The 25,798-nt window shown below is 40.9% G+C and overlaps 1 protein-coding gene across 1 annotated transcript; it reads left to right on the top strand.

Moving 5' to 3' along the window:
• The first annotated feature begins 896 nt into the window (after positions 1-896).
• On the top strand, positions 897-24,296 carry LOC113127457 (inactive dipeptidyl peptidase 10-like). Its single transcript, XM_026302055.1, has 26 exons — positions 897-936; positions 1,327-1,422; positions 8,641-8,735; positions 10,330-10,404; positions 11,750-11,802; positions 11,937-12,018; positions 12,582-12,702; positions 13,198-13,352; positions 13,549-13,646; positions 13,732-13,855; positions 14,745-14,783; positions 14,984-15,091; positions 15,232-15,323; positions 15,399-15,446; positions 15,547-15,665; positions 15,879-15,926; positions 17,021-17,119; positions 17,363-17,432; positions 18,607-18,745; positions 18,904-18,956; positions 20,135-20,189; positions 20,405-20,504; positions 21,039-21,097; positions 22,908-22,980; positions 23,238-23,311; positions 23,583-24,296. Exons 1-26 carry the CDS (start codon positions 912-914, stop codon positions 23,712-23,714), a joined length of 2,232 nt encoding a protein of 743 aa, XP_026157840.1. The 5' UTR covers positions 897-911; the 3' UTR covers positions 23,715-24,296.
• Positions 24,297-25,798: the final 1,502 nt, after the last annotated feature.

The following is a 25,798-nucleotide window of genomic DNA, read 5'->3' as shown; positions in this document are numbered from 1 at the left end:
TCATCCGAGCCTGAAGTGAGAGTGAAAAGATCAGTCTGGAGACGTGATGTAACCCGGGAGCTTCTCGATTGCCAGGGCAGAGAAGTGTCATCTCACAAGAAAAAAAACAAAAAAAACAAGAAGAGTTGTAGTGTTTCTACCTTTGCTTCAGATGGGAGTATCATCTGAAAAGTAGAAAATTCAAAGTCAAAAGCTGAGATGACATTTTCCAAGTCAAGCCCAAGTGTTTTTTTTTACTCTGTTGGCTGTTTTTGGTGGGTAATCACTTCTGTCTAGACTGGATGAGCGTTAGCTGCACGAGTCTCCTCTTTCTCTCCAGGAAGAAGAGGAGACAGGCTGCAAAATTGAAATTGAATTTATCCGCTAGTTAGATACTCAAGACGAATGCTGACAAGCTGCTCCACTCATCAGCAAGACACATGTTCTGTATTTTCTGAGTTTTTCTGATTTGACTTTCCATTTCATTACTTGTGCCACACACCAAATGAATCGATTTTTCTTTCTTTCCTGTCGGTTAATGCGGACAGGACTGTGTATGCCAGACAACAGGTGTGAAGTCACAGAGAAAAATACAAGATTATAGCAATTTAGCAACAAAGACACTTTTCTGTTCAATGCGATAAGAAACCAGAGAAAGAATACACACACCGAAGCTTTAGGTACTTATTTGAGTCAACCATCATCTATTTATCCCAGGATCACACAAGCAGTTGCAGAGTGCCTTATTTTCTTTCTTTGTGTCCCCGTGCACAGAGCCAGGTCCAGAGTTTGACCCGTCTGGCCTGCACAGTGCGCCTCACCTAGTTTCTGTGTGTTTGCAGGAGTTTGTGGACGTCAGCCCCCCTCAGAGGAACTGGAAGGGCATCGCCATCTCTCTGCTGGTGATCGTAGTGGTGTGCTCGCTCATCACCATGTCCGTGGTCGTCCTCACACCCAGTATGTTAATGCATGATCATATATCATAGAGATATGGGATATCACAAGATTGAATACTCTGAAAAAATCCTATAAACCAAATAAATAATTACTATTCTACTTGATTGTATTTCTACTAGAAACGTCCTTTGTAATGAAATGTTAAATCATAAAATATACTGTGTTTAAGTGTGTGTGCACTGACTCATGGGTAAACAGATGAATATGTATAATCACTGTATCTCTGATTTGTCTTTTTGGTTTTCATTGCTGTTTGTTGTTCCAGTTGGTCTTGAGCTCAGAACTTAACGTGGTTCTTCGAGCACCTTATTTTGACCTGGTTAGACTTGGGTGAAATAGTTAAAGCTGTAAAAATCAACAGGATTTGACTTGTGTTCTCTCTTCTCCCAGTGGAGGCCCCCGGCAGCAGCAAATCCAGGCTGACTGTGGCAGATCTGTACAAACCGGAGTTCAGTGTTCATGATCCAGAGGCCACGTGGATCAGCGGTTAGTGCTGCATGATCACTGCTCACAGAGGTTTTATGTTCGGGGATAAATGCATTTAAGACTCTTGGCCTGTTGGTTTTATACTTTGCATATTTTTACTTTCCACTGAAACAGGCGCAGTGTGAAATGTTTGCTTTCAGCTGTGTGTTACAAGTCTGACTGTGTTTGTGTGTGTGCACCTGTTTAATGATATGTTGACGTGCTGGCTGGTAGCTGTGCTGAATCGGTCCAGTACAGGGGGTTTCTCCAGCTTTTCACTGAAAACGGTCTGCCTGCTGTGGCCGGAAACAATAGCATGAAAGTTGTGGGACCAGAAGAGAAGCTGTAAAACTCCACACAGTCAGCTGAGGCTTCACAATATACGATTTAACAATGCACAAACCAAAGCTTTGATTAGTACAGCTTACAGTTAGACGGGTTATTAGAGGACATGCTGCCTGTGTCTACACATACGCATGAAGTTTCATAATTCTGTTGCTGCCACATTCGTATTATTGTACAGAAAACAAACAAAGCACGTTGTCAAACAAAGCTGACCGGTGTAATTTAGGAGGCTAATAAAAAATAACTGGTACTGTCCAGATAAATTCATCTAATCACAATGAGGACATGAAAGAAACCAAGTTCAAAGACCTGTGGAAAAAAACGTTCAGAGCGTCGTGGCAGCGCATTAGCAGAAAATGAGAATCTCTCCACCCGAGGTTTCATTACAGACTCCAAACATTTGTCAGTGGAGAGAGGTGGCCAGTGATAATTCACTCTATATTAAAACCATTTGTTTCTCCACATTATCATGTCCTGAAGGAGTTGTATGCAGACTTCCAATCCCGATAATCTCATTAAGAAGAAGTTTCCAGGCTGATCAACAAACTCAGAGAAGGTTAAGTGTGAGAAGAAAATGTGAAATACAGTACACAGCCATCTGTATTCCTGACATATTCACTTTCCATAAATGAATGTCTTCATTTGACTTCTGGCAGAGCAGTTCATCAACTGGAATTCTTTTGGGGAATCCACAATGCATTCAGGGCCACAGGCACAGTAGGTTTTTAGAAATACTGAGGTCATTAATCCATATTCCCTCAGCAGAACTCCATCCATCTGAAAACCAACTCCCAAAAAACCTCAGGAACAGTCTTGGCAGTAACACATTTCATGAAATTTACTACTGAAGGACAAAATGCATGAAATTACAAGTAGTTTAATAGAAAAGACAAATTTAAACTAAATACCAAGATCAGCAAATGTAAATTTCTCCATTAGAGAAAGTGAATACAGCGACCCCTGCTGGCCTGTGCGTTCAAACAGTGTCATGTTGAATCAGCACTGTGACTTAGCAGCTTCTGCAGCTGGCTCTAAACCTATTGAACTCATTGATTTCTCCTGCATCCACCGCACCCAGACAACATATATTATAAAGATAATAGTAATTAATGGGCGATGCACATTCAGTCCTCAAGAACCATCAAGTGTATCCAGTTTTATTTACTCAGATTGTCACAGAAAAGTCTCCGACAGCATTTTTCTTTAATTTCAGCTAATAAAAGCAAATCTATAAAAGTAAATCTTTGATGATACTGAGATCTCTCACTAATCGATCTTAGTTTGAGAGCTCGTGGAGGGGAGTAAGGTATACAGAGGTGTCACTGCTGGTTTCATTATGCTCTTTGTAATAGCAGACTTGTTGTCCGTGCATGTTTTTTTAGTTGGGTAACAGCTTCCCATCACGTGGAAGAACCACTGAACATCAGCCTCTTCAGCTCACGCTGCCTCATGGACACTTTCCTTTGTTGTGCTTGTCAAATAAACTAACGAATAAAAGGCTTTAGCTCTGTCTTTCCACTTGTTTGTGCTATCAGGTGATGATGCAAACTTGTTTGCACCATGCAAATTTCCAACATCCAACATTTCCTTCAGGGACGATTTTCCTAATAGCAGCAGGAAAAGGTATATTCGTTCTTCTCCACTCCCCCCCTCTTTGCAAACAGACACTTTTACACACCCGTGAGCTAATTCAGTGCTTCAAAGATGTCAGTAGCTCTGGTAAAAATGAGTCAACATCCATCCACATTCAGTGGACATCAGCACAACAACCGAGCGGAAAAGCAGCAGAATGTTGAATGGCCAGAGGTTAGACAGATGTTTTTATAGTATGAGCTGCAGCCCAGGGGGCAGAGGGGTTTGTTTTTTAATTGTAGAGTTTGTGGCAGTGTGCCCCTGTGCAGAGCAACCTGCATATCTCCCAGTACATATCTGAGAAATGTGAGGTGCTTTGCAGTAAAATGCAGTAAATCCAGGGCTCTCCAACCATAGTGTTGCTCACAACCAGTGCTGTTTTCATTATGTCCCTCCATTTGAGTTCACTGACCTTTCTCCTCCCCAGTCTTTCTCTAGGCCACATCTCCAACACCTGCTTACCACGTTTCTCCCCTTTGTTACATAAGATTGTCCCTGCAGGAGGTGTTACAGCACCACCTTGATCTTTGACTGAGGGCTTTGTTGTCACCAGCACAATGTCTCCGTTGTTTCACTGGCTTCTCAAAAGCCTGACAGTTTTTGTTTCCAGCTGAGGAAGAAAGGGAGAGAAAGTAAATAGCAGCTATAGCTGGAAGAGCTGAATGAATAAATAAAAATCAGAGGTTTGTTGACAGCGTGACAGCTAAATTGTCCCTTTAATGGTAAACTCAGGAGATTAGATGACTAAATATATCGTGCTCGGAGTGACAGGAGGTATAAGAGGAAGGAAGAGACGTAGGGACAGAGGTGGAGGGAGACGAGGAGAGGCGGCCTTTCTGCTCTGGATATGTTCGCTGCCTGCTGTGTCCTTCCCTTCCACAGAGAGACGATAATACTAATGACTTGTTCTGTGGCCTGTGGCGTCTCATTATGGGCTTCGGTTGGCATGACCTGTAACACACACTCACACTGAAGTATGTGTGAGTGTGAGGACCTTGTTTCACTCCCTCAAGGTAGTGACACACATTTGATCTGAATATCATTTGGGCCGTACGACCGATCTGATCCAATCAGCTTCAGCTCTGTCTGGAGCTGCAAATAAACCTGTTCGGTTTGAGGTGATTAAAACTCCTACTATCAGTGTTTTTACGTGAACAAATGATCACATGATTATTTGTATGTGAAGGGCGATAAACGCGTAGTGAGTTATCACCCAGTTCCCCTCAGCTTTCAGGGGCTTTATGGTGTCTTTCAGCTCACTGCTTCGTTTCAGGCTGCTGGAAAAAAAATGAGCGTATTGAGCATTAGCACCACAGCTCCACAGGCCAAATGTTAATATTTACAGTGGTAGATGGAAACATGCATTCATTTAGTTTTTCTCTTGCTGATTTAGTGGAGTGTCAGTTAAAACGTGTTGTATTTACTGCTTGTTTCTGCTGCTCAGTCTCAGCTTAAATCAAAGCATGAGGACTAACGTTTTTACCACCAACAGCTCAGGGTGTTTTATACAACATTTTTCTGCAGCATCTTCTAGGAATTACTCTTTTCCCCCTGTTGATCTCGTCAGAACTGAAAGCACACAAAGTAGTTTTAGTAGTACCTGTTACTGAAAACATATGGCATAGAAACACTGCTCTGAAGCCTTGAACTGATGAATAAAGATGCTTTTTATACTGCCAGGTGCTTGTGCTGCCTGGGGCAAGGCTTTACATTCTTTTAGCAAAGGGAGTCTCAGAGGTCACTGGGTTCAAGATGCCGTGTAATCACAACATCCCTGATTCAGATTTGTCTGGGATCCTTCTACACACGTTCATCATTTAGTGGCAGTTTTTACAAATGATCGTATTTTCCAAAACAGCAGCATTTATGTGACGTTGATTTTTGCTCTTCTTGTAGTTCAGTTTAGTTTTTCTGCGACAGGCTGTGTCATCTACATCTACAGTAAATCTGCTTTTCCTGCGTTTTGTAACATAATGTAGCTTTTCAGTCAGTAATGCATGATGAGTAATTGATTCAACCTGTTCAAGTAACTTGCTGAATAGTGTGTATCAATAATGAAATGATGGACTGAGTGAATGTAGTTAGTTTTCCATTTAGAAACACACATAGCTCTGACAGATGCTGCACTGCATTGCCTTCGAAAGTGAGAAGTATGTTATGTTGCAGCCGCACAATAATGAATTTTTCAACCCAGCAGGGTCAGGCATCACATTAGCTGTTCGGCTGAGATTTATGATGAAGCTGGGAAATTACAGTCTGACACGTTGTGTGGTGTAAGTCAAACGTAGACCTGGTGTGTGAGAGCTGAGAGCCTGGGTGGACGAGCAAGGTCTGGGCATGAATTTACTGCTGGGCCTCCTGGAGGTGTTGCAGGTATAATTCAAACATGTCTGTAATGGAAATTACTTCTTTGACAGTCCCCAACTCATTTCCTCTTCTCTCTTCTAACATCAGAGTCAGGCTTCAATAGCTTCTCACCCTAATTTAATAGCACAGGGACACTTACATGAGATCTCTTATAACACTACTTCAAGAAGCACCAGACTGTTGATAAATCAAGTGAAACAAAGCGAGAGGCAGGGGAAATCACGATGAGCTCCTCACACTCTCAGGATGAAGAAATCATGTCCAAACATGTCAAAAAAAAACTAAATAATACAAAAACATAAGATGTGAGGTTGCATCTCCATGAATTCAGTGGTGGCTAAACAAGAGCTGAATAAAACAGATCAAAACAATCAAACATATCAGTGTCCAAATCTTCTGTCTGGCCACACAGACCATGTACGTTCGCAGTGAAGTGCAGCACAAAACACAGGACAGATGAGTGTTGGTCGCCTCCTTTTGTTTTAGATAGATCAGAGCCTCAGTATTGGGAGTGAAGATAAACATTGTACTACACGTACAGGTAAACAGTATTTGCTTGAATACCTGATTCTGTGAGTGTTGTATTTCGTTTAAAGAACAATTTAACATTTTTATATCGTGACTCGGTGTAGTTTATTTCATAATTCAAACAAAAGTAAAACGCAGCAGTTGGAAAGTAATAAGTCCTGACGAAATAACAAAATGAATCCAAAAGTCAGATGTCGAGGCTGTTGTACGTTACATCAAATCGATAAACACAACCTTAAAATGAACAAAGTACTAGTATTAATACTGCATGTCTCCGTTTCTATAGTGCTCTCTCTGCTCATGAAGGATTTTCTGGCGTCAGCGTTGTGAATGCTACACTGATTTTTGTTGGTATCAGGGGAACTATATAATCACCTTTCAGTGGCCTCGATATTCCTATATGCTGTGAGTTTATAGGGTCATTGTTGAAATGTATATGAGTGAATTATTTATGAGGTAGTTGTTTACGCTGTGTGTTCTTGATGTGGTGTTTGTTCATAGCAGATTCAGCTGAGGATGAAGAAACTGTCTTGGTTCTTGTGTGTGTGTGTGTGTGTGTGTGTGTTTTAGTGTGTGGGCAATCAGTGTGTTATGGATGAGTGCTTCATGATGCTTGGCTCGTCATACATGATTGCTAATAGGGTTTGTACAAACAATAAGCTACATCTTCAGCAGTGACCCATACGAGTAAAGCAGCATGAATAATACATCATTTATGCAGATATTCTGCAGACATGAAACCTAAGAGCAAGATCAGAGTCCTCTCTTTAGTAAAATGTTAGTGAGGTCCAGTCCGGATGCTGGTGATAAGGTCTGGGTGGTGAGGTCTGGCTCATCCAGAGGTGGTGCATGTGCTTGAGACCAGGAATCTGTGCAGGCCAGTGAAGTTTTACCACATCTGGCTGAGTAAACCAGGTGTTTATGGGCCTTACGTATGAGACTAAATAAGTGCAGATGACCACACAGCAGCATTGAGAACAGGTGACTTTAATACTGGGTCAGTGCTACTAAATATTTATAGTAAATTTTCCAGATGAGATTTTGAGACTTAAACACAAAAATTGTTGCTGTCTCCCTGTAGCAGCAAAAAGCCTGCGAATCTCTAAAGCAGCAGCCGTTTTAAAAACGAATGTTGCTACTGTTTTTCAGTAATGTGTTTTAAATTCACGCCTCTACATGGACTCGACCGTTAGACTCTGATTTCTTTTTTTCCCCTGCTTCTTTAATAATGCACATTTAGCCTGAAAGCTGTCTGTTCTCAGACTTGTAGCGAGTGATTGCCTCCCCTACAATCAGCCGCAAATTCACTCCAAATGAGTTCCAGGAGTCCATCAGGAGGAGAGGGAGCGAGGTGCAGCTGCTTCTGGCTCACTTTGACAAAGATGCTTCGAATTGGAAACAGACATTTCTGTCAATTGACTGACCGATTAACATTTTAAATCTTTGGCCCTTTTTTAAATTGATATGTCCACGGGAGTAAAATCCATCCAATTACATGATTGCCTTTGAAGTACTGCAGGAGGAGCTGCTTCAGTTTGAAATGTGTTGCAGGATTTCACTTCTCATGAATAAGGTGAATTAATGTGACAGCAGGTGTGGAAGGTGCAGCTACGAGTGTGATACGAGAGATCCAGTAGAGTTTGTGTGTGTGTTTGTGTGTAGCTAGTGTGGGTATTTGTGTGCTGCTGCGAGTTACAGATGTTCCCAGTGCAAACGGCCACACTCAGAGCAGTGGCTAATGGACTGAAGGGCTCTGAAGCCCAAATCAGGGAGATGGGGGAGTCTGTGCTACTTTTTCTTCTTCTTCTGCAGAAGGTGCAGAAATAATGATCATGTCTTTGCCCTGTTTGTTGCTGTACTTGTTAATCTTTAAGTTCAGACAACTCCATACTATTAATGCTGCATTTATACACACATTCCCCAGCTGTGATCATGTGTCCATCATGTTAGGAGCCAGTCAGGTAGTGGGGTCAGAACAAACAGGACTGTCTCAGTAGTTTCTGTCTGAAATGTTCTTTATTCGTTCTGCTGAACAACTTTAACCACGTGTTCTTTATTGGAACCATAACCACATAACTGTCTGGTTAAGATGCAGAGCATTATGGGATGAAAAGGCTGCAGTGGAATCAGAAATTGCCAGCCGGTCACTTTAACATGAGCTGTGACTGTAGCTGCACCTGATTTAGGAAAATCAGACATTTCCATCTCAAATTTTGTTTCTGTTTCAGCCAAATGTTTATTCGTTGGATTTCCAACTGTAAAGCCTATCCCACCATGCTGCTCTGCTTTGTGCAGTACAGGGACTAATATCTGCTGCTTGTTCTTTTATTCTTCTGCTAATTACGTTTTTCTGCTTCTCTCTCTCAGATTCAGAGGTGGTCTACAGGAACCGGGACGGACATGTCATCAAATTTAATTTCGCCTTGAATGAGACGGAAGTCGTTCTGAGCAACAGCACATTTGTACGTTTCGTTTGCTTTTTCCTGCCGTCTGTGCTTAACATTTGGTCATATAATATATAATATATCCCTTATTGTTATCTTCTTTCGTGCACATGTTGAGGCAGGTATCTTTCAGCACTTCTGGTTTATATGTGGGGTGAGGCTTCCTAACCTTTCTGCTGCCTGGTTCTCAACATTATTCCTAAAAAAGCATCAGATCCCCAGAGACGGCAGGAAGCATGTCAGCGCTGCCGGCGGCACCTCATCACCGCTACCTGCAGGATCACAATATGATAACATGCTGCTGAAGGGCTTGTGTACTCAGCTGCTGCACTGTGAGCGAGCTGGGGCTTTAATGCCTCTAAATCTGCTCACCTGACCTTAACTCACCTGGAAGAGAGTCTTTGGCTCGTTTGAAATATCATTTGTGATTAGTGCTCGCCTGTTATGTAAGGCAGTCAAATTACTGAATAGTCAGATTTGCTTTTAAACTCCTTCTGGATCACTTTACCTCTAAAAGCAAATGATATTAATAGGAGTATTAAAGAATGTGAGTTATGTCAGCATTTGTAATCTGATTATCCGACCAGGATGTTTTTATTTAGCTGTTTAGTTGTAATTGCATCATTATAATCCTGCTGTAGGCTGCTATTCCATAACCACCATGAAGCGTAAACAATCCTAAACCATTTTCTCGCTTTCTTAGTGAAGCTTATTTTCAGACAAACATGTTCCTTTGATGCTACTCTCTGCTTTCTTCATGTCTCTAAACATTAATGTTGCACAGTGTTGTAGTTTTAGTTTGGATGGTTGCACAAGGGGATTTATGAGGATTTAAGGTTTGTCAAACTATATGAGTGAAGTCAAAAGGCAGAGGTCAGGACCTCAGAGCATTGATTAGTCAAAATTACAAAAAAACAGCAGCTGCAGCATCCGAACTTCACCCTGCACTGTTTCCAGCAGTGAGCTCCACACATAGAAAATATAACATCAAATATGGACAGAAGACACACACAAAAAAAACCAAAAACAAATAAATGAAAATCTTTTTCAGGTCTGACTAATTCACAGCTGAAAAAGACTCCAGATATGTGTTTTTTAAATATGGTCTGAAACTTCTGCCCAATACGTCCTTTCCCAGAAATGTCAGACCCTGCTGTGGCTCCCTTGTGGTTTTGCGCCCTTTAGCTGCTAGATTAGTTTTTGCCAGCTGCATTATTTTTCATTGTCATGAGATGAAAGCAAGAATTACTGCAATGTTAGCTGACATAGAAGGAGCAATCATTTTTTACCCATGTTTTCTGAATAGAAGAAAACATAGATTTGCTCCATTATTAGATTTTTATTTTAGTATTTTCATGATCAGAGGAAAAAAAATATGATGGTTATATCTATTTAGCTATTAAATATTTGTCTACCTGTTTGCTCACTTGTGTATTTAATTTTTCAGTTTTATCTACTAACCATTTACCTCTTTATTGTTTTCTATTTATTTTTGTGTTGCTGTGTTGCCTCCCACCTGCAGTATCAGTTTCTGTTGTTTTTGTTCATGAGTAGTTGTCGGTTTACCTTGTTGTGGTCAGAAAAGTCAAATGGTTTTTCTCTTCTGTGTCAGGTGGCGTTCAAGGTGGCGAAGTACTCCCTCTCTGCAGATCTGAAGTATGTGCTCTTTGCTTACGATGTCAAACCGGTGAGTTTCAGATTCAAATGCATCCTCAGCTCTTTGTGATAAATCAAAACACATGTCTGTGTCTTTCTGAGCGTTGTCCGTCTCCCGCCCATACAAGCTCTTCCACACACCAGCCGGTATCATTTACACTGTGCTCTGGGGCCCAAGGGTGCTGTCACAGGCTTTGGCCCTGCACCTTCAAGTTTGTGGTGTTTCTATCTAGTTGTTTGTGCATTTGTTTGCTAAAAGTACTTTGCTACTTTTCTTTCTTTAAAGCAACAACATTGGAATTGACTTGAATTAAAGAGATTAACTTTGATGCTTTGGATAATTTCGGTCGGAGGCTGAACCAATCATGCAGCAGCTGATGGGGGAAGCACAAGCGCTTTGATTGCACTGTGCTGCCGATAAACAGACAGTGTTTCTTTCTAAAAACAAATTGCACCACCTGCACTGAAACAGGTGTGGGTGTATTTGTGGTGTTTCTGTTTTGTTAGCCTTCGTCTCTGCGTTTTTACCTTTCATTTCCCAGTGTATGTTGTTGTATATGCAGTATAAGTTGTGTTTTTGTTAGTATTCTTTCCTCCTCACACTCAAGGTTTTTACATTGATTTTAGGATTTGTCTGCAAACACATGGATCCTGGCTCAGGTTTAGAAATCCTGAAGCAGCTGAAAAGCTGTGGTTTTAAACCCACTTCTTTTTTGCATATTAAAGCATAATTGGTTGCACTCCAGTTGTATTTGTTGCCAGGGCAACATAACATCTTTTTCATTACAAGTAACATCATTGACTGCGAGTTTTAGTTGTTCTTAATTGAATTTGCTTCAGTTAGTTCCCTGCCCATGCATGAAGGGAAATGAGCTGTGCAGGATGCATGTAGCACAGTCCATCTGCCCGTGAGGAAAATAGGTCGGAGCTACGGAGCAAGTTTCTCTGAGTTTAGGCCAGAATTGAAATTCAAATGGAGTTTTTCTACAAATACTAAGCAAGCAGAGAAAAAGTCAATTTGAAGGGATGGTGCAGCTAACAACACAGGGGTCCTGGCTTTAAATATTTAATTCAGTGTAAACATCATATAGATTTCATAGAGCACTGGAGCGGGTTGATACAGAATAAATATGATGTTGTCAGACAGTGTACAATACGATGACTCTTCTGACTTTAAAGCCGTTTCTGGGGCCAGTAAGAAGAGGAAACTGGATGTAAAGGGGTTTTGAGTAAAATATAACAGTCCAGTTTCTGTCCTGTTAGTTGTTCAGCTGCTGCACTGACTTTGATTCTTTTATATTTTTTAGTTAGAGAGCCTGATATTGCTCTGATGGATCTATATTTGCTTTTCATGACGGTTTGAACTCTCATTCCAGATGTACAGATATTCATACACGGCATCTTACATCATTTACAACATCTACACAAGGTAAGCAAGTTTGCCTTAGCTGCCTGTTTTTCCTTCACGCTTTTACATGCAGCGATGCTCTCTGATGCACAGCGGCATTCAGGAACAGATGATGATGGTTAATCTATATGTGTGTGTTTGTGTGCGTGCATCAGGGAGGTCTGGGAGTTAAACCCTCCGGAGGTTCAGAACGCAGTGCTCCAACATGCAGCGTGGGGGAAACAAGGACAACAGCTGGTACGACCGAGTGTGTCCCATCGCTCTGTTGCTTCTTTTTCCCTTCACAGGTTTTTTAGAAATTCATACTGTCTTGCTGCTTTGGGGGGGATTCACTCCAATGACGGGCTGCTGTGACATGAATGTTTTTAAATGGCTGTTGTGTGACTAATAAGTGTGACTAATAACCACTGAGAACAAACATGGGAAAAATAAATCCAAAAAAAGGAGAAATGCTCATTGGGAGAAAAATGAGTTCAGGCAGTCTCAGGATATTGGTGAGCATCCAGGACTGATCCTGTTTGTATTTGCAAATGCAAATATTAAAACACTGATGGATGGAGAAGAGTAAACACACATGTTTGCTGTGGTGGCAGATAAACCAGGGACTTTAAAATGAAAAAAACAACAAACATCAAAGAGGAAATCAAAAAGGAAAAAAACATTGAATGGACAAGCACAAACTGACAGCAAGAAAAAAAACCCTCAAAGACAGAAACAGCAAGAAACATGACCAATGAAAAGCCTGAAAGAGAATAAGGGATCATGCAATCAGCACCTTCACCCTCTGTACTTTTCTTTAGATCTACATCTTTGAGAATAACATCTACTACCAGTCAGATGTGAGGAGTAACTCCCTGAGGATCACCTCCTCTGGGATGGAGGGAGTCATCTTCAACGGGCTTGCCGACTGGTTGTATGAGGGTGGGTACCTTACTGACTGGTTGTATGAGGGTGGGTACCTTACTGACTGGTTGTATGAGGGTGGGTACTGGTAACACACAATCAGCACCAACCCTTGACTGTCCAGATTTAGGGCAGCTCACTGTAAGAATAGACGGGCTAGATGGGAAACTTTACTGAAGGATTTGTGTTTGTAAATTGGATGTTTTGGCTGATGTTTTTACAGTGAAGGAAAGACCTGAATACAGATGTTGTCCTCTTACAATCTTACAAATTTCAGCAACTTTCCCTCTTAAATTGTCTGTTTTTTAATCAGTTTTTGACCAGAATTGACATATGATCATATCATCTACAAAGAAGCATAATCAGACTAAAGATGAGGAACATGAAAGCACATGTGTTAGAATTAATAAAAGAGATAAAAATAAAATAACGGACCTTATCACGAAGGCGGTCCTGACTCTGGCTGTAGTATTCAGACAGAAATGGGTCTCATCTTTCTGTGTTTCTTGTCAGAAGAGATTCTGCGTTCACACTTGGCTCACTGGTGGTCACCTGACGGAGAGCGACTGGCTTTCCTCGCTATCAACGACACCCTGGTGCCCAACATGGCCCTGCCCCAGTTTACTGGCAGCGCCTACCCCCGAGGAATACAGTACCCATATCCTATGGTGAGTCAGGGGTCTCCAGAGGCTGTTGGATTGTGGGAAATAAAGGCCTCAAGTCATCTTATCGGTTTATATTTATAACATTTGTATTTGGTAAATCATCGCAATGCTCTTTAGACCATTTGTTCTGTCAGGTTTACAGCCAGATCAACCCCCTAGTACCATAAACATGTCTGACGCCTCTGGTTTACTCCTTCAGCCTGGTCAAACAAACCCGACCGTCAAGTTGTCTGTGGTCAACCTGTTCGGAGCGACCCACACTCAGGAACTGGAGCCTCCAGATCAGCTCAGACTCAGGTAAGACACACACACACACACACACATAAATAAACATCAACACAATACTGTAGTGCTGATGGTCCTGTCCACATCTTCTCTGCAGGGATTTCTACATTACCATGGTGAAGTGGATCAGTAATACTCACCTCGCTGTGCGGTGGCTCAACAGGCCCCAGAATGCTTCACTGCTGACAGTGTGTGAGGTCACCATAGGAGTCTGTCTTCGGGTGAGCGTTTCTGATTTATGAGCAGGTTTGGGGTGAAAGCTTTAGAGTTCGTCTGCAGCCTCAGCTGTGATTAGAGAAAAGTCCTGAAACTTGTGGTGTGCTGGGCCTGCGTGTTGCCTTTTTATTCATGTGGAGTCGGTTTGTGTTTGTTTTTGTCTTAGTTTTAAAGCCAGCCTTGCTTGATATGCAAATCCACATCATGCACAGTTGCGATTTGCTAGGTGAGTGCTTTAGCTCCTCTCTGAGCCTCTGCAGGTTTACCCAGAACACCCAGCCTAAAGTACTGTGGAAGAGCTGTAGGCAAAGGGAGGGTGCTCCCCAAAAACAAAGCCTTGAACAGTTAGTATTATCAGTAAACCTCACTCAAAGTGCAGTAAACAGGAAAAAGCTAAATCAAATCGATATATCATCTGTGACGACCCTTTGAAACAGCACCAGTTCTCCTCGGTATGTTTGCAGACATTTTTTCAAGCTTTTGGCAGGAATGTGTTTCCAGGCATCTTGGAGAATTTGCCACAGTTCTTCAGTGGCTTTAGACAGTTCCTCTTCCTCCTTGTTCCTCTGTGTTTGGACTTGTTGTCATGCTGGAGAGTCAATTTAGAACCGATCAGACGCCTGCCTGATAGCATCGTGTGATGTGTGAGAACCTTAACATCTGAGATGCCTAAAACCTCTGCGCAGTGCTGTGTGTTTTAGCAGAGTTCCAGCTTACATCAAGACAAAAGCAGTACTACAGCTGTCATCGCCTGTTACGAACAACACAAATCAGATGGAAGTACAGCACTTCTCTAAAATCTCTGCAGCTTACTTTCACATTTCATTTGCTGTTCATTATTAATGTCTATCAACATGTTGCGAAGTGGATTAAAACGTCTTCCCTTTCATTCAGAGACATGAGGAGTCTTCAGAAACCTGGCTCTCCAGACAGGTAAACCTGACTCGTATATTAATAATGCACTGACCTCTGCTAACACACTTTCTAATATGAGTGTGACATAAAACGTTCTCACCAATAAACACTATACTTTATATTCTAAAAGCAATACATGAGCCACTCCTGGAGTAGAATACACCCAAACCCATTCATGTAGAAAGTATGTCACCTGTGAAGTCTGCTGTGCTCTGCAGAGACAGGTGCCGCTGTTCTCCAAGGACAGGAGCAGGTTTTTCCTCACTCTGCCTGTGAAACAAGGAGGTCAGGGAGATTTTCACCACATCGCGATGTTCACCAAAAAGGTGACTCCAAAAACACTCTGTCTTTCTCATCCTCACTCAGAATCTTTCTTTTCATGCTGTTAAAATATATCCTAAATCAAAATCTACCATAGACTCGTGGTGTATTTGTTTGCGTGTCCTAAACGGAAACTGTCCTTCAGTTACGTAGTGACCAGGATGAGGTTCGCCACCTGACGTCAGGAGACTGGGAGGTGACAAGAATCGTAGCTTATGACGAAAACAATCAGCTCATGTAAGTTTTAGTTTTGTTTTGCATGTGAAATGTTATATGAGTGAGGCTGTGTCCTACTTTAGTTTTTCTCCACAGATACTTCCTAAGCACAGAGGAGTCTGCACAGCAGAGACATTTATTCAGGTGAAATACATCAGCCAGTTTAAGTGTTTATTTCTTCTTCTACCTAAGTCTTTTTTTTTTTTGTGTGCTCAGTAAATGTGTCGTCTCTTTGCTCCGACAGCGTGTCAGCCCTCGGCCTGTTTCCACGACGATGTCTCACCTGCGGACTAAAGGAGGAGTGCACGTTTTTCGACGCCGACATCAGTCCTGATGCACAGCACGCCATCCTGCACTGCAAAGGTCAGGGCAACTCAGTGGGCTCCACTTAAGTTATGTTCATTATTGATGCATCTGCAGATTATTTTGTTGGATATGGTTTAGAATTTGTTCTATTCGTTTGAAAGAACAGCCTAAAATACCCAAGTTACCATCCTCAGATGTCTCCTTTTGTTTATCATTATGCAGGAAATTTGTCAGAATCCCCCTTTGACTTGATATTTTCTTCCGTTGAAGGTCCCGGAGTTCCAGCTGTGCTGCTTCTTAGTTTCGATGACGTGGACTGTGAGTATTCTTGTTATATTTAACGTGTAAATTCATTTTGTGTCGATATAACGTTCACATTTACTCACATCTGCTTTGAAATGGAAACTATTTTGCTGCAATTAAATCAAATCTCATTTGTATGAAAACACGAGCAGCTGTTGGATTTCATACCATGCCAGACTCAAGATGCATTTATTATTATAAATGGCCACTATTCATCTCCATAAGAGAGCTCCTGTGCACAGTCCTGACTTTCTAACTGTATAGAAACTGGAAAATACCTGAAAAGAAGTAAAATTAGCATGTTTTGCTTATATACTGGTTATATGTCACATTTACTGACATGCTGAATATTTCTGAGCGACAACTTGATGGAGCAAGAACCTAAGATATTAAAAAGTACTGTTAATAGTACATATGCAGGAGAGATAATAAAATAAAGATGCTCTACCATGGGTGAACTGCAGAATGAATATTTAATGTGAACTTCTGTCTATATTGTCGTTATTTCTGCATGACCTGCTGGTTCACCTTCGCTTCTGTGACCACGTGAATTTTTAAAAATGAATTAAATTGAATTTTAAAATACTTTGTGTTAAATTTACAACTACTGTATATTCTATGGAGAAGCTTATGTTAAAGATTTCTCTAAAAAAAAAAAAAAAAGAAGACAGTAGAGTCAATATGTGCACATGCTAATTGAATCCTGCAGTATATGACGTGTTTACATCAATAGACACCAGAGGAGTTCAGTCACAGCTTCACCAACATGTAAATGCACCTGCATGTCTTTTCACCAGTTTGCGAGTGAATGTGTCACAGTAAAAGCCTCACAACACAAGCGTTTCCTATACCAAACGGCTAATTGATTAATTGAGAAAGCAATGTACAGTAGAAAACGAGTGTTCCTGAATTGGACTGATGGAGGACAGAATATAATGCAAAGAAGTCCTGTCTGTTGATTTTACCTGGTTTTAAGGCTAATAGGTAATTGTTTTATTCTACTGCAAGAAACAATAAAACAAAGCTTAATAAAATGAATAACCAAATGTTTTGTAGCCACTGTACATTTTGCAGACTTTCTTCTATTAATGTTATCTCTTATTTCACAGCGTATTTCATCTTGGAGAACAACCTAGCTCTGCGCTCTGCGCTGGAGACTAGAAAGACGATCCAGACTGAATTACGGATGATCACTAATGACAACTTTGGTACGAATTATCAGCTGTTTTACTGTGTGGATTTTGCAAAATAAGCAAGTTAGAGAGCAAATTATATGTATCTTTGTGTGTGTGTGTGTGTGTGTGTGTGTGTTTGCACCTGTCTTATAGTTTGTGTATGTCCGTCCTCTGTCTGCTTGGCTGCAGTCCTGAGTTCCTTTCTTCCCCACTCTCTCTCTCTCTCTCTCTCTGTCACCTTCCCTCCTGCTAATGTTTGTGCCTGATCTCTCACAGAGCTGCCTCTGAAGCTCATCTATCCTCCTGACTTCTCTGAGTCCTACCTCTATGGCCTTCTCCTTGTTGTGTAAGCCTATTCTATTTGATTACATTAACATTTTTCTCACTTAGCCTTACTGCAGCACCGAGCTTCAAATTCACTGCAGACATCTGAAAGTGAAACACTTCACTCCTCTACCTGCAGGCTGTCAGATACGTTTTACAACTCAGCAGTACTAATGAAGGAAAGTAAAGTCTGCTAGGTTTAGCATAAAATGTCAAATTGTTTTAATGTTCTGTGACTCCCTTTGCATACATATTAGTTTCACTAGTGTCACGCAATCCAGGACCATGACAGAATTAGCATATTAGCACCGTGGTATTTTTTATTAAAGTACACAGTAGAACCTGTATACCCTATTTTTGCTTCGAGTTAATTTATTGCAAAGGTCAGAATATATTATTCTTAGTTCTCAAAATACATTCAAAGCCAAATGTCTGTGACCAACCCTGTTTGTATTCTTGAGCTGTTTTTCATGGTTTGTTGTGGATCCAGTGAGGGGAAGTGTTTAAGGAGCAGATTTGTGCTCCAGACTTTGTGGCAGCAGTTTGTGTTTGTCCCTTTCCTGTTTCAACATGACAAAGCCTCCTTAAGGAGAGCCAGCTCCACAAGCTCAGCCAAGAATTGGTTTTCCCATTTAGGTGTGGAAAAACTTGACTGGCCTGCACAGACCCTGATCTCAACCATGTCCAACACCTTTGGGACGGACTGTGCGCCCGGTTTTATCTGCAGTTTTGGACCACAGTAAAGCTCCTTTGGCTGAAGGGGAGCAAATCCTGGCAGCCAGGTTCCAACATCAGGTGGAAAGCCTGAAACCAGAGCAGTGGAAGCTGTTACACAGCAGATTACTGTCCATATAATATGTTCAGTACTGTAATACAGAGCAGGAATTTTAAAATGCCTCCAGCAGCTTCTCTGGCAGTATTCCCTGAGCCAGGAGTAAAAAGCTTTCACCCAACCATTAAGCGAAAACATCCCATCAGTGCTTAGCCTCACTGTATGCAGACAGTCGCTTTTTATTGTTTAAATCAAACTTCATTTTTAGAGTTTTTTTTTTTTTTAAAAATGGTTCCAAAGTGCTTCACATAAAAAAACATTTGATTTAGAGCAAAGGGGGTAGAACATTTGGAGAAATTGAGGTGAGGAAACACAAATAAAACCATGTGTTAGTACATGTTTGATTTTGGTTCTTTGCTGACAGCGGCAGTTCTCCAGGAGATCAGGCGGTGACAGAAGAGTTCAGGTTGGACTGGGACTGGGTGCTGGTGGGATCGGAGCAGGTCATTGTGGCGCGACTCGATGGAAGAGGGTCTGGGCTCCGAGGTCAAAGGTACTGTCCAGTCAGAAGTATATTCAACTTTTTTTGGATTGATTTTTTTGTTTTATATGAACCAACACAGATAGTGAGGTGACCAGTGTTTAATGTTTAGCTCACTATAAATAGCGTCTGTCCCCATGGCCTCTCATATCTTTGCCCCTTCACAGGGTTTTGCATCAGGTCCACCAGAGGCTCGGCACAGTGGATGCAGAAGACCAGATAGCTGCTCTGGAGTACGTACAGAAACACATCTGTGAATAATTTAGTTAAGGGACTTACTTTCTGTCTGGTCTGCACTAAGATCTGTGACTGTCTGTGAAGCGGCTTGGAGTTTCACAGATGTTGCATTTGAATTGTTTTGAGGAGAAACGGTGCAGCCCAGACAGAGTCGTGTTTAAAGGAGGGTTCTATCAATGCACCGTGCAACATGACGCAAGGATAAAAAGCTTGAAACACCGAGAACCTGGAGTCTTTAGGAATAATTGCAGCTTTGCCAGTTTTATTTTCTTAAACTAAATACATGCTGTTGACTGATGACAAAACAACACATCTGGAGATGTCAACTTGGTGTCTGGTAATGTCCAATGTTTTATTTCATAGAAAAAATGAAGAATTCTTAGTTTCAGCCTTAAAGCTGATATTGTTTGTGTAGGAGCTAATCTGGAGTAATTAGAATAAGGATTGGACTAATGCTGCTGGTGCTATCTGGAGGTTTTCTCTGGGCTGGTGGGTCATAGCTGCTAAAAAGATGTAACCTCTGAAACGCATTTCATGTCATTTAAAACCCATCACACATTTTTTTAGAATAAAAAAATTAAAACAGAAGATCTGTTTCAAATAGAGACAGTCTCTGCCTTTGGAGTTTGCCAAGTTGTAGAGAGTGTTGGGAATGAATTTAGTCAACACAGACAGAAGAGACAGGTCTACCTGATTGTTAGGTTCGTTCAAGGAGACCAGGTTTTACCTGAGACTTACAATCATCTTCTCTCTCCCAGCGAACAGACTGTCTGCACTGGGTTGGCATCACAGCAGTTTAGCTGCAAAAGACACATGTCATTTACTGTTTTTGCATATAAAACACAGTCATTGTGAAACAGATGGTGCAGAACGCCCTGCTTCAAAAGTAAGCTTTTCTTAAGGTTTTTCCCAGCAACCCCCTCTCTCTCTCACACACACACACACACGATCATTGGAGGCACCACAGGAGTATTCTCAGTAAATCCCTGCAGATTTGGGCTTTGACCTTTTACCTGTGGTCACTGTGAATTGAAGCTTCTCATTTGCTTTGGATTAGAGCGTCAGCCGAGCGTGTGAAATGCAGGTGATTGTATGAAAACGTGAAAGTGTAACTTCCTCTGATCCTTTGAAATACAAAGTCCAGAGTTAAGGTGTTTTCTCCTGTGTTTTTCAGATACCTGATGAAGCTGCCGTTCATTGATCACACTCGTGTCGGGGTCTTTGGAGAGGTTTGTCTGTCAGCCTGTGAATTCATCAGACCCTCCCCCCTGATTAGATAGTTTCTGAAACAACATATAATGATAGTGAGAAAACTCTGTTTGTGCTGGGGCCATTGTTATTTTCCAGGAAGTATCTATACTCTGTTCTTTAATATCTGGTAAATAAATGTGAGCAAATGTTTCAGAATTCAGACGAAACAGGTTTCACGTCTCTTCTCCGTCAGGACTATGGCGGCTTCCTCACACTGATGATGCTGAAGTCGACAGAGAGGCTGATCAGATGTGCTGCAGCTCAGGCTCCTGTCATTGACTGGACCATGTACGGTGAGTCGAATGAAAATCACCCTGAACTTCTTTAATACACACAGAAATATTTATTACTTCTGCTGCTGCAAAGCCGCTCTCGTTATTTCCTTATTCACATTTATCCTACATGATCTTTTTCATATACACTGCCTGGGTAATGTGACTTTAATTTTCCTTAGCTTCTGCTTTTGGTGAATTCAGGCTTATTGGATTTCAGGATGAAAAGTTTTATTCATTTCTGCGAGCACTGACCCAGTGTTACAGCTACTGTACAGCTGAGGAGCTACTGCTGGATGTGATTATGGTTTAATACACTGAAGTATGTCTGTAGACCTTCCGGTTCTTGTCTATCCAGTAAAATGTACGGTGGGTTTTCAGTATTTTGACCACACCGTGCACACTGTGTAGGACACATTTGCAAATTCTCTGCGTTTCTGTTAGAAATGAAGAGTTTAAAGAAGAATCCTTCGATTTCTTTTTTGCAAAGCTCCAGGTCTTTTTTCTTACGCCGCTTAAATAAGCTCTTTGTTTTCTGCTCTTTCTCACTTGCAGCCTCTGCATTTTCAGAGAGATACTTTGGCTTGCCTTCGACTGAGGAGAACAGATACCAAGTGAGCTTACCAGTCCAGCCATCTGTTGCTGGGGTTTTATGTTTTGATCCAACAGCCAAGTGCAAAAAATTCAGTGTAGATTCAGTCAGTTGATAAACCAATCAAAAGAACAAAATAGTTTCTCAGTCAAAAGCTTAAAATCCTCTGTGTTTCAAAAATCACACCAGATTATTGGATCTTAACAAATCTACTCTGACCTTTGATATTAAATAGGCTGACAATACAATTAATAATACACCATTACAGACATTAATACAGTCAGTGGATTGTCTGTAGATACACACATTTCTTTCACCAAAGCAGCCAGATTGTCACCCAGTTGAATTATTGTCTGATCTCAGTCACAACAGTGATGTCAGTCCCTTGCACCCTTGTTATCTGCTGTCATCCTAATTAAATTTAAAAACCTAGTTTTCTTCACACTATTTTCTCGCCCGTGTACAAAGATCTTAATTTGTAGAGAGACTAACTACAGCTGCCGGTGGAGTAAAAAGGGCATCTACTTCAGATTTCTCCATCTGTATCCTTAATGGACTTAGTTATTGTTATTACTTAGTTATAGACGTCTTTACCAATGTCTGACTGTGGAGCCAGCTTGGAAATGTGAGGCCACTCTCCTGTCAGTGCAGCATAAACCACTAAATCAGTAACGTTTTAAAAATTGAGCTGTGAAATCAATTTTGCTTCCAGACATTCACTGATTTTAATGGAGGCACATCTCAGAGGCTGCAGCTTTTAAGCTAAAATACAACACTGCAAATGTTCAGACTCAGCATCTCACTTATGCTTCCTTTAAAAATGTGTTTTCTTCACAAATCTCTTTTTGTGTTGATGGAGGTCATGCGGCTTTCTGAAGGAGGCTACAGATGTTGTAATGAAATGAACAAAACAAAGCCCCTCTGTTAAAAAATAAAGCATCAGCGCTCCAAATCCAAATCATGTCCTTTACACAAATGAGGACAAGAAAAATCACACAAACGTGAAAACAGGACAATGCCAGGGGTGCAGGCTAAAAAGTATAAAATTATACAATTGTCCTCTAAGTGAAGGTTGCAGTCGGTATGTTTTTGCTGCTAAGTGGGTTACCTGCAACTGGGCCAGAGGACAATATTTCTGAGGCTGTCACAGAACGAAGGGATGTCGGCTTTCAGTGACACCCAAGAAGGAAAATGTGGCACAATCTGATCAGACAATTATCAGCAGGACATCATCAGTCACTGGGTCCTCTGGGACACAGACACAGAGAAAGTAATGGGATATAAAATGGGAGGGTTTTGATATATGGCAACTCACTGTGGCCACAAAACCTCCTCCGGTTGGGAAAATCAGAATGATAGGAGTGACAGATCTAGAGACTGTCTAATATAACAGCTACACTCCCCTGAGCGATAACTCTTTTTGTTTCAGAAAGAAATATAATACACCGCTTAAGTGAGCTTGATGGTATTTTTCCTTTTGCATACAAACATGATGATTGCCAGTATATGCAAATGGGCCTGAATCAGCGCAGTCAACAGAAAAATCAATCAATCAAAAATAATGACAATTCAAATCATTGGGGTTTTTTTTGTTTGTTTGTTTTGTATATGAATAAACAAACATGTTTCTGGCATCTTATATTTGATGGTTAATTATCCCAGTCAGCAGTTCATTCATTCAGTTCTGTGAATTAATTAAACAGAAGACTTTAATACCTTCTTAGGCCTGTTTTGAGGTTTATAAACTGACTCTCCAGCTGCAGAAAAATCCAGATTAGCATTTGTGATGTGAATAATTTCTTTAAATAATGTGTCTTTATCTGTGTGTGCAGGCCTCAAAGGTTTTGTCCGACATGAAAGGTCTGCAGGGAGGAGCTCTGTTTTTAGCTCATGGAACTGCTGACGGTACGCACATCTACGCAGTTTTCCCAACAGCTTTCATTGCAAACCGTTTAATAAGCTGTGATTTTCGCAGTAACCCCAGTGTCTGTTTAAAAGAAAATGCGATGTGAGTCTTATCAGCCAGTGGTTGTGTGCTCTTGGTAATAGCCTCTGTGCTGCTCAGCCTTAAGACTTGACCGGGCTGAGGAGCCTGAGCTTTTATCCAGCAGTGAAATTAACCCCCCATGACATTTATTTACATGTGGTGTTTTTCTCTTCAGCTAATATCCACTTCCAGCACACAGCAGAGCTCATCAAACACTTGATAAAGATTGGAGCCAACTACACTATGCAGGTAAACACTATACTCTCCTTAGTCCTTCTTAAAGGGCGACTTCACCCACAGCTGGACACAAACACATTTCGTGTTTCAATACAGCCTCTCTCGGAAATATCTGTGTGTGTGTGTGTGTGTGTGTGTGTGTGTGTCTGTTAATCAGAGAAAAATGTGATGATAATCTTTTCTTAAAACAACAAAATGTGCCAGAAAGTACATTTTCCAGCTGTTGCGTTTTGGTTGTTTTGTTTCCTCTTTACTGATGTGTCTCTGGTGTGCTTTGGGACAGATCTATCCTGATGAGGGACACTTCCTGTCAAGACGCAGCCAGATTCAGCTGACTCACTCCCTAATTGGATATTTTAGAGGATGTTTGCTGGAAGTGTCATCATTACTGGACCAGCAGCGGGATGACGAGTGAGATTGTTTTTAATGGACCATATAAACAAACGTGTGTCAGTTTGTCTGTGTGTTTTTGAGCGTATGTGCCCCTGGTAGACTGAGGGTGTGTGTGTGTGTGTTTGTGGTTTATACCTGTAACAGTGTTTGATGGGCAAAATAAGCTTCTTCTTAACATATCCGAGTACTTTCTATTGCTCAGTAGAAGTAAGTTAACACACTCGGCTCTAATAGCAAGTATTGTGACGTAACTTTCAGCTGGAGAGGGGCACGAGACAGCGAGCAGTGTGGTAGAGGTCAGTCATGACAGGACAGGACAGAGGAAATGCTGCACCATATTTAAGGCGTACAAAATATGAAGGAGGTTTGGGGGAGAAGGTTTTTCTTTTTTAAAAGAACTGGGAAACCACACTGCTTTTAGCTTGTCTCCACAAAATTTAGTGAAGGAGAGATTCATATGACAGCAAACATGACCGATATTGTCCCTCGACCAGGAAAGAACTGTGCAACAGTAGCATTTACATGTGTCATTGTTTCGTCTGTATACCGTGTTAAAGGTGGGTTAGTTAATTAATTCTCGTCTTAGTTAGCATTGTAACCCAAAAAAAAATCTGAATCTGTTTAAAATCTGAAGTTTTTCCCAGTAATATAAATATAAATACACATGTATTGAAAATGACAGGGAATCAGAATAGATGGTACTGCAGCAAATACCATAAATTGCAAGAAGGCTGACAGATTCAGCTGTTTATTAAGGGCAAAGGGTCCCACCGTGTTGAGAATATGAATTTAATATACTGCTCTGCAAGGCAGTGGGATCGGTGTATCACCAGGAGAGGCCGACATTTTTTCAATTTCTCAGAGCTGCAACGAGGCTGCAGGGCTGTAGTTCACCTGTTAAATTAATAGTGTTGTGCAATAGCATTTTCCATATGTTGAATCTGTATATATGTTGTTGTGGTCAGATAGACCTTTCTGTTTATCTTGATATGGACCAAACCACAAGGATATTTCAACATGTAGACCACGTGTGTGCTGCTGCTTTAAGAAAGGTTGTTGTTGTATTTCTCACTAGTCTGTGGATTTGTAAAGTGATTAGTGTGAGAAATAATAACCAAAAGTGTTTTAACTCTGACAGACAGACAGTGTTCATGCAGGACCCTAGTGCTTCAGGTTAGAAGCTAATTGGAAAAATAGGTAAAGAAGAGCTGCTGAAAGTGTGTAATCTTTACTGTGCCAGAAAATGTTTCTTGTCTTGAGTGTAGCATGGTACATTTTACTTAACAAAGCATTGTGAGACCAGACTGCCTCTGTTAGTTCCATGTGTTACTCTGCCATGGACAACACACTGGCCTTAGTGTTGCAAATAGCAGATATTTCACTGATGGGCTGTAACTGCTTGTCAGTGGGGAAAGGATTTTTTATCAATTAAAATCTCTTTGTGTGAATATTGAAAGTTTTTCTTTTGATGCAAATGACACCAATCTGGTTTGTCTGGGACATGAAACCGTTTAAAAATGTACAGACGACTAAAAGCGAAGCCTTTTAACCATCTTAAACCAAAAACACACCGTTTCCCCTTCCATTAAGTTTATTGGAATTCAATAAAATTATTGATGAATAACAGAAGACTAAACATTAAGTCTGGCATGTACTGCATTTTGGGATCAAACCTCCTTAAAATAATATTTTTTCTTAAACACCTTTATGAAAAAACTAATCTCTGGTGGGTCTGTTGCAGTGTTTTTGTATATACTGTACATTTTGATGTATAATTCCTGCTGTACATTACTCATCTCTCTTGTTTCAATAGTTTCAGCTACTGTTAATAGGACAGAGGATTTTTTTTTCTGTGTTTTTATCATTTCTATCAGTTTCCTGAATGGTCAAATCATTTAATGTCCCTTTAAACCTGTGAATGACAGAACCACTTGCTCTACTTAGTAATATGATTTTTGTTTTGTATATTAAAGATTTGTCTGACTTTGTTCTGGATAGGTTATTTCAAGAACACTTACTTTTCACTTTGCAGCTGAGATTGTGCTTTTCCAGCTTTTTAAAACATGTTGTTGTAGCAAACAGTTTGGAAATACTCCCAGGTTATAG

The sequence above is a fragment of the Mastacembelus armatus genome, chromosome 2 (assembly GCF_900324485.2).
Source record: "Mastacembelus armatus chromosome 2, fMasArm1.2, whole genome shotgun sequence".
NCBI classification, from domain to species: domain Eukaryota; kingdom Metazoa; phylum Chordata; class Actinopteri; order Synbranchiformes; family Mastacembelidae; genus Mastacembelus; species Mastacembelus armatus.
The sequence above is the reverse complement of the archived record's forward strand: the minus strand, read 5'-3'. Positions and strand labels throughout refer to the sequence as shown.